Consider the following 9,218-nt stretch of genomic DNA (forward strand, 5'->3'; position numbering starts at 1 on the left):
AATATGACTGAGATAGAATGCCTTGAGTTGAATATACTTGGCGTAGAAAGTACGTATTCAGTTTTATTTAGCTAAATTTCCTTTTTACAATGGGGGATATTATGTTTATGATAATTGTTTTGAAGAACATTATTTTTGTCCACTCACATTTTCAAACTGTTTTTCGCCCCCAGGCCATAGAGGTACGCGGGATCCACCACCGGGCTAGTCAGAGCTTCCGCACCACCAAGTAAGGTAGAATTGTAGAAAATCCTTTAAACCTTGAGAACTTGAGAATATGCTCTGATATCCAGTTGAAAATTTGGAGATTAGAATTGAGTTGATTACTGGAAACATTCTGGCTGTTGGGTGAAATATTTGAGATTGTTTGACAGGTGAAAAATTTTGGGATTGGTCAAAATACAGAGGAGATTCTGCCGAATTTTCGGCAGAAGTCTAAGGAAATTTAAAGAGAAGTTGAAGTAAGAAGGGTAAAAAGGTCAATTGTGCCCGACATTCGCCAGACGTTGGACACGCACAGGACTTGGCTCGAATTCCAAAGTGGAAATTGGGTCGGGTCCTGTCATAATATATGTTTAACAAATGTTATATATATACCGAGTGAGCAAATTGTTGACACAAAGACATTCCTAGTTGTGTTGGTTTGTAGGGCCTCAACTTCTATTCAGGGCGCGACTTCAAAATCCGCTTGTGTTAAAGGCTTGTCCGATGTCAACACCAACATTCAATATCCCAGCTACTTTCACAATCACAAACTAAAATAATAAATACCCAATTTAATCGATTTAATCCAATTTAATTCTTTTGTGAAATTTCAATTTTGTCCTTGGGAGTAGGGGTACTTTGGTCACTTTAAGAAAAAAATCATTTATTGTATAGCATTACGTAATGGTGTAAGTTTGTGTTAACTTATGTCAAACCCCAATTTAAGGTTCACTCATGGCCTTCAATATCTCAAGACCGGTCTTGCCTAGCGTATATGCATGTTATGAGATTTCATGCTTTAATATTATATCTGGGTTTTAACAGGAGAAAGAAGAAAGTATATGCGTGGACTGTTGATGATGATATGGATTTCATGCAAGAAATGTTGTCTGAGCATGTTGATGCCATTGTTACAAGCAAAGCAACCCCAAGGTTTAATGCAAGATATTAGAACACAGTGTCTGGAACTGTTTCTCATTATCAGAAGGAAAAAGTTTGTGCAACCATCTTACCCTTTTTATAATTAACGAAGAAATGATCATCAATAGTTTATGTACTAACTTGGATCTAGTTTGGGATTGCTGTTACTTTTAAAAAAAAGTTGTTTTCGCTGTGTTTTGAAAATAATTAGCTGTAAAGTAAAGCAGCTCCATGTTTGGTAAACAATATTTTTAAAATGCTGTTAATACAAAAAGCAGTGTCAAAACCGTTTGGTAAATTTTAATATAAAATTGTTGTAACTATAGAAGATGGGTTGGTGGTTGTGGTAGTGGTAGTGGTGGGGATGGCGATTGTGGTGGTGGTGATGGTGGTGATTGTAATGGTGGTGGTGATGGTGGTCGTGGTGGTGATAGTGGTGGTGGTCGTGGTGGTGGAGGAGGTGGAGGTGGTGGTTGTGGAGGTAGTGAATGTGGTAGTTCAAATGGTGGAGTTGGATGTGGAAGTGGAGGTGGTGTCATTTTTTAAAATGAATGATGGTATTTTGGGAATTAAAAAAATTCCTTAAATGTTCATCTCTTCTTCTTTTAAAAGCAACTTTGAAAAGCAATCAAGAGTCTGCTTTTAAAAGCTACTGTCAAAAGATCACTGTTTTTAAAATAATTAGGATATTTTATTTTTACCAAACACCTTAAAGTGCTTAATTTTAAAATTAAGCAGATTTTTGACGAAAAAATGCAATCCCAAACGGAGCCTTAATCTGACCAAAATCAATATCATGAATATGATTCAACTTGATAATGGCTCCTTAATTATGCTATACTTAAATGTTTGATGGGTTTGTGTAGGAGATTCACGAGATAAAGAATTAATTAAATAAAGCAATAAGTTGAAATAAAGACAATAGATTGCATTTATAATTTAGACATAAAAACTATCGAACACAAATTGAGATAAGTTTCTTGCCCCTCATATCTTAATCAATTGCATTTGATGTGATCTCTAAACAATCGTACAATTATTTACATTATGCAGCCTGCCTCCGGCAAATTAATCATACAATTTGATGTGATCCAAATTGCACCAAATACGATGCAATGCTCTAGTTTTCTTTCTTTTGGTAAATGATTGACAATTGCTCTAGTTCTCTCATGTGTCTTACCTTTTTCTTCTTGCTTAAACAAATAAAACCATGCTTTATTTCTTATAGACATTATCAATATGGTGTCGGAGCTAAATTTCTGAAAGACTTATCTTTGGTCCAATCTCAAATGTAAATGCTCGAAGATGAAATGATGAAGATTGGCTGATTGGTTTTGCAACATTAGATAATTCTGATTGAGATGAACAGTAAGGATTTGTCCCCAAAAAAATATAGATGAAGGGTAATGAGGAGGGCTTAAAGCCCAAACAAACGTAGAAGAAAAAAGTCAAAGGCCCATCTGTTGCTCTAAAAGAGGTCCAAAGGCCCAGAAAAAGGAAAGAAAACTAAACCAAAACGAATGATAAAATAACTGGTTTTGGTGAGACGTGACCTCATTGCATACACAACGTTGTTTGTATGACTTCATTGCGTGGTCTCAATCTCAATATATATGATCGTAGGTGTGCTGGGAAAGAATGGGGGTGAGAAGTTAATCTGATAACTACTAGAAACAAGCCAGAAGTAAAGCAAAGTTCATAACGATGGCAGAAGCAACAAAGAGGTAATTATAAGTTCCTCTTATGCTTTGGTGTTTGGACTTTCCAATCAAATCTTCTTGCCCACATAAATAACACACATTTCTGATCTTTCATTGTGTTTCTTTTTTTGCTCAGGTATGCAGTTGTCACAGGGGCTAATAAAGGGGTTGGATTTGGCACAGTTAAGCAGTTGGCTTCAAATGGGGTCACTGTGGTGTTAGCTGCTTGAGATAAGTAAAGATGATTTTGAAATTAAATGCGACACTAATTGAGAAGAGTGACTTGCTTGTGGGTATGGTTGGCTGGACCCTATATTGTTACACTATAAAGCCATATTGGACACTGCTTCTTCTTCATGTTTTTTTTTTTTTTTGGTCGAAATGCTTCTTCTTGTTGGTTTGTTTCTGTGCTTCTAATAAGAAAACTATGCCAAATTTTGTTAGATGCAAAAAAAAATTTCCTTGTTTAAGGTGAGGTTAGGGACTTAGGCAATGTAATTCTCTGTGAAAACAATCCTTGTACAATTTTAGTTATCTTATAAGTTAGGAAACTAATGACCAAAACTTCCAAAAGGATTAAACTTTTTCTTCTCCTGGATGCAGAAGGCTGAAGAAATCGATTGGAGTACAATATCGACAACACCAAACTACGAGTTAGCAGAGGAATGCTTGAAAACAAACTACTATGGTACAAAAAGTGTGACTGCAGCACTTTTGCCCCTCCTTCAGCTATCCAATTCACCAAGAATCGTTAATGTTTCTTCAGGAGCTTCTAAGCTAACGGTATGAGCAAATTCAAAAGGATGTTTCTTTTTTGGCATTCTCCTAAGAAGATCAAGTTTCCACTGGTTGTTCATATGGTTGATAAGTTGAACTAAATATTTCAGTCAATTTAGTTGCCTTACAAATGGTGTGGAGAATTCTTTGTCCTTAATCTATTTTTCGTTTCTTCTTTAATAAATGGGCCTGATTGAAATGTACTAACCCTTATGCAGGATTTTCTTTTCTGAATGAACTCTATTGGAACTCTGGGATTATACATTAGAAGATTAATTAAATTCCAGGATAAACCACTTTTTTAGTGATGCTAAGGTTTCAAAATTTTATCTGAACAGTGGTAGTGAAAAGGTTTGATTATTAGAAATCCATCTTTTTATTTACATGTAGATGCAATGCTTCTGTTTTCAAATCAACTTTAAAACCCTCCTGTTTTCATTTTGCTTCAGAATTTTCCAAATGCATGGGCTAAGGAGGTACCAAGTGATGCTGAGAGCCTTACAGAAGAGAGAATAGATGCTGTGGTTAGTGGGTTTTTGGAAGACTTTAAACAAGGTTCTCTAGATTCCAAAAGCTGGCCTCCTATCTTTCCACCCTATTCAGTCTCAAAAGCAGCCGTGAATGCATACACTAGGATTCTGGCCAACAGGTATCCAAGTTTCTGCATCAATGCTGTCAGCCCTGGATTTGTCAAAACAGATTTGAGCTTCAATACCGGCATCTTAACTATCGACGAAGGTGCTGAAAGCCTCGTCAGGTTGGCGCTGCTCCCCAGTGGTGGTCCTACGGGCCATTACTTTAGCCGAAAAGAAGTGACACCTTTTTGAATTTTCATAGATGATCACAGGGGCCCTTCATATGTTTCATGAAGAATGATCATCAATAGCTTATGTACATTGTAACATATGAAGCTGAATGACTTGAAATTTTTTGTTTCTTTTTTGGCATACTCATAAGGAAATCAAGGTTCCACTAGTTGTTAACACGGTTGATGTCACTGCCCAAGTTTTGAAAGAAAAGCATTCTGGTGGAAATAGCTAAAAGGCAAGCCCACAATGAACCAAAAGCAGTCAAGGACAAGCCTCAAGTTGGTGAGAAGTTACCTCCCAAATGCACAAACAAAATGTATAGCATTACCATGAAGAAGTTCATAATGATAATAAAACCAAAGAAAGAAGTTTCCTACCAAAATGAAAACAAAAGGTACTGAAAAATTAATGTTAAACAATCGTCACTTTTATTGACCAATAAAAATTAAAAAAAAAAACAATCTTCACTTTCATTAGTGTCAAGTGGGTTCACTTCAGAGGACAACCACTCAATTTTGGAAGGTGAATGGATGGCTCAGAAGCAGTGAATTTTAGCCAAGGAAATGGTTAAGAACCTTCAAATTTTCTTTTCTTTTTTAAATTTTAATTTTTTTGTTACCAACTCTGGTCAAACAATGGGAATTTGAACTCCATATTTTGTTGTAGGAATAGGAAAAATAGTATGATTCAATTATTTTAAACCAATTCTAATGTTTGATATACACAAAAATGAATAGATTGGAACCACCCACTTTTGAGAATGTGAAACTTACGTAGAATGATCCCATATGAGTTCTATAGCATATTCCTCTCTAAAATACCAGATAAAAAATTTCCTCAGTCACTCTGCAGTTTTTCCACAAAATAAAATAAAAAACCCTAATTTCTCAACTGTCATATTGGAAAATAATAATAAATAATATTATAAATGTCTTTATACATCCCAACAACTGCCCAAGTTGCGCCACTGAAAAAGATCTGTTCATTTTCTGTACGGCTCAAACTTCCATTTCAGAGCTCTCATTCAACCTGCACTTTCTTCTCTCTCGCGATAACCCAATTACAAGGTACAGTCCTTTTACTTATTCGACTTATCAATTATTCATTCACTAATTTGTTTACAGCTTCCCATTAGAGAATGCTCATAATCTTTAAACCTCATTCAGAGCCTGAATCTTAAAGTTTTCTTCTTCTTTTTCCCCTCTTTTGGGTGCATTTAAATTTGGGTTTCTTTCGTTTTTCAGTTATTAATACTTGTTGGTTTTTTGGGTACTTTTAGTTTGCAATCTAGGCCTCATTCAGTCAAATGCATTGTCAAAGCAATGTACTTTTAAGTAGAAAAGTACTGGGTCCTGGATCTTAATGCTTTTTAGCGTCTGGGGAGTATCTGCTTTGCTCTTTCCTACAAGCTTGCTTGATTTACCGGGCGCTGCTTCTTACCTGATACTTTATATATTCTTTTGCAATTTGGAATTCCAGTCCCCATCCCAATTGTCCATTTTGACAACCTTCCATGAGCAGCTGTTGAAATTAAAAGATCAAATTGTTAATTGAGAACTGTGGTATTGTGGATTTGGTGACAGGAAAATTAGATTTCAAGTGTAAATGGCTGTCAGGAAGCCTGGTGTGATTGCCTTGTTTGATGTTGATGGGACTCTCACAGCTCCTAGAAAGGTATAGATCTCTGATTGTTGTTGTCCTCTTAAATTGCTTATTCTTTTTAAATTAGCATCTAATCAACCAATTTATTACATGGGCTTGTCAATTTGAAAGAAAATTTTCTGCATATTTCCAAATCAGTTTATGCATGTATATCTGTTGTTGAAAACATCACTAACTCAGTACCATTCACTTGAATATTAGGCGGTTACTCCAGAAATGTTGGGGTTCATTCGAGAACTTAGGAAGGTACATCACCCATTACCATCAAATAGTAGGCTCTGTTTTTTCCTTTTTGGTGATGGGTGGGGATATGGGTTAGTTTGTTGTGCATGATGAAAAGCTTTGTTGAAGTGCAGGCTGTTACAGTGGGAATAGTTGGAGGATCTGACCTTTCTAAGATAACGGAGCAGCTTGGAAGGACAGGTGTGTACTTTTTTCTTGTAGAAAATATAACTCCAAAAGACATTTAAGTCTAGATATTTACTCATTATGCGTGCAATATATAAACATATACACCTCTCAAAATCAATTTGTTTATATTGGATCTTGACAACCAAGGAGTTTGAAGGTTTTAGCTTTCTGCCAAAAGAAAAAAGATTTAAGCTCAACTTATTTACTTTTGTGTATAAGATGCTATTCAAATTGTTTGGTTGCATCTATTGTTGGCCTTTAAATTGTCTTAGTAAAGTATATGCTAAAGTTTGGTGCTTTGTTCCTTTTTTCTTCAACTCTAAGATATCCTTTAGTGTTAGTTCTTGAGGGATATTCTGGACACATGCTTAGCTGTCTAATTTACTAATTTTCAAAATCTGTTGAACTATGTCTATTAATTGGCTCTTTATCTTTGCAGTTATTGATGACTATGATTATGTATTTTCTGAGAATGGACTTGTGGCTCACAAAGACAGGACACTGATTGGCACCCAGGTATTATACAACTTAATGAAATAATAGAAACAAGTTATCACATTCATACAGTGTCCTTATTAAAGTGATGTTTTCTGAAGTTAACATCCATGACAGTGTTGCATTTTTTTCCCTTTTCTCCTACATCTTTCTTAATTTGGTAATTACTCCAAATTGATGGATTTTGCGTTTTGGATAATTTAGAGCTTGAAGACATTTCTTGGAGAAGAGAAGCTGAAGGTAAAACCCATGCTCTGTTGTATGCTATGACTCTCAAGTTCCTTATTAGAAAGATACCTAAGGTGTCAAACACAGCATGCACAAAGAACCTGGAAACTTAATCAAATTGTTCTTCAGATTTATTTGCAATGATTTGCATACAATTCTGCAGGAATTTATCAATTTTACACTTCATTATATCGCAGACTTGGACATACCCATAAAGAGGTTAGTGGAGTGAAAGCCTTTGTTAATTCTTAACCTATCTATAGTAAACTTATAATTTCATTGTTAATTGTAACTGTAGGGGTACATTTATAGAGTTCCGAAGTGGGATGCTTAATGTATCACCAATTGGGAGAAACTGTAGCCAAGAAGAAAGGGATGAATTTGAAAGATTTGACAAGGTTAGATACTTAAGTAAAAAACTAAAATTGTGATTTTATTTTCATTATAAAGGATATGAATTGTCTTTTGCGTTTGTATATAACTTGAAAGATGATATTTGGTCTGCAGGTTCAGAACATACGCCCAAAAATGGTATCCATCCTTCGCGAGAAGTTTGCTCACCTTAACTTGACATTTTCCATAGGAGGACAGATAAGCTTTGATGTAAGCAATAGTTGATATTCATTCATGCTTGATGATTTCTGGTTATTTATTCATTTTTATTTTTGCCTGTCCTCTCTTGGAATAGTCTAGTAAAGGTCGTTGGGATGACATTTGAAATTGAACATGGATGGTTTTCAATGCTTGTAACAGGTTTTCCCTCAAGGTTGGGACAAGACATACTGCTTGAGATACCTAGAGAAGTTTCAAGAAATCCATTTCTTTGGTGACAAAACTTACAAGGTTAGTCCATAATTTCAGGGCTCTACCCTCTTCTTAGTTACACATGTTACCATTTTGACAGCTTCCTTCTGTTATTTCGTAAGTTCTTTTTTCAAGTCCTCTGTTCTATACTTCCTTTATCTGGGCCTCAAGACTTGTGAGTTTCATCTTCTGCAGGGAGGAAATGACCATGAAATTTATGAATCTGAACGAACCGTAGGTCATACAGGTAAGCTCTCATTTCAGGTCGAAGTGACTTCCAGCCGTCTCATCATTGCTTAGCACACTTAAATGCACATATCCAACATGATTATCTGATGCTCTACACTTTTTGCAGTTACCAGCCCTGAAGATACAATCAAGCAGTGCAAAGCTCTCTTTCTGAGCCCCTGATTTCGTTCCAACTTTTTGGTTTCGGATTATATGCCATTTTTCAAACAAGAAGAAAAAGTTGTATGCCATTTGTAATTCTGTATTTGAGAATAAATGTTAAGCTGAAATCTGCAGTGTGTAATATTATAATTAGACGCAAACCTATTGGTTCAGAAATTGCATCTTTTGCATTGTATTTTTGTACCACTTGTTCCTATATATTTAAATCTTTCTTGAAAAGAATTGTTCACTTTTTTCCACATTGCTTCTGCTAGATGTGACCCAGTTCGATAATTTGTATAGCAAAGGTTTAAATTTATTTTTAGTTTTTTTGGTTTGTAATATTTTAATCAATTTAAAATTGACAAAAATTGATATATGTGGGACGCACAGTTCCATGTAGGCAACTAATAGAGAGATATGACGTAAACCTTAAAAGTTCGGGGTATGTTATTGTAAAAATTAAGATGATAGGGATTAACATGTCTTAAGAGTGTAACTCTGTTATGATGGAAACCCTAACAGCACAATCGGGGTATGTTATTATAAAATTTGAGAAGATAGGAATTAATATATCTTAAGAGTGTAATCACAGGGTGCTAAAGTGGAATTAACCCATAAACTAGCTAATCACCATCAATGGAAAGGAATTGAGCTTTGACCTACCCTAAACTTTACCCTTTTTGCACTCACCCTTGCCATTTGAGCTAACTCGAGTTCTTAATTACACATTTTTTTGGCCTCCATGATTGTCTAATTTGGATTTAAAAAAGAAATGGTGCCAATAATCGTCTCATTAGAGCACTTCCACCAGTTG

General features: G+C 35.3%; 2 protein-coding genes across 2 annotated transcripts; both read left to right on the plus strand.

The window, feature by feature from the left end:
- The first annotated feature begins 2,829 nt into the window (after positions 1–2,829).
- Positions 2,830–4,470, plus strand: LOC117613176 ((+)-neomenthol dehydrogenase-like). The gene is made up of 4 exons (XM_034341813.1): positions 2,830–2,849; positions 2,962–3,040; positions 3,429–3,608; positions 4,052–4,470. The coding sequence occupies exons 1-4, from the start codon at positions 2,830–2,832 to the stop codon at positions 4,427–4,429; spliced, it is 657 nt and encodes a 218-aa protein (XP_034197704.1). The 3' UTR covers positions 4,430–4,470.
- An 817-nt stretch (positions 4,471–5,287) lies between these two features.
- Positions 5,288–8,655, plus strand: LOC117613172 (phosphomannomutase). Its single transcript, XM_034341811.1, has 12 exons — positions 5,288–5,478; positions 5,995–6,085; positions 6,275–6,319; positions 6,430–6,496; positions 6,924–7,000; positions 7,184–7,219; positions 7,371–7,426; positions 7,506–7,605; positions 7,715–7,810; positions 7,961–8,050; positions 8,207–8,258; positions 8,367–8,655. Exons 2-12 carry the CDS (start codon positions 6,017–6,019, stop codon positions 8,420–8,422), a joined length of 744 nt encoding a protein of 247 aa, XP_034197702.1. The 5' UTR covers positions 5,288–5,478; positions 5,995–6,016; the 3' UTR covers positions 8,423–8,655.
- Positions 8,656–9,218: the final 563 nt, after the last annotated feature.

Source organism: Prunus dulcis, unplaced genomic scaffold, assembly GCF_902201215.1.
Source record: "Prunus dulcis unplaced genomic scaffold, ALMONDv2, whole genome shotgun sequence".
NCBI lineage: Eukaryota > Viridiplantae > Streptophyta > Magnoliopsida > Rosales > Rosaceae > Prunus > Prunus dulcis.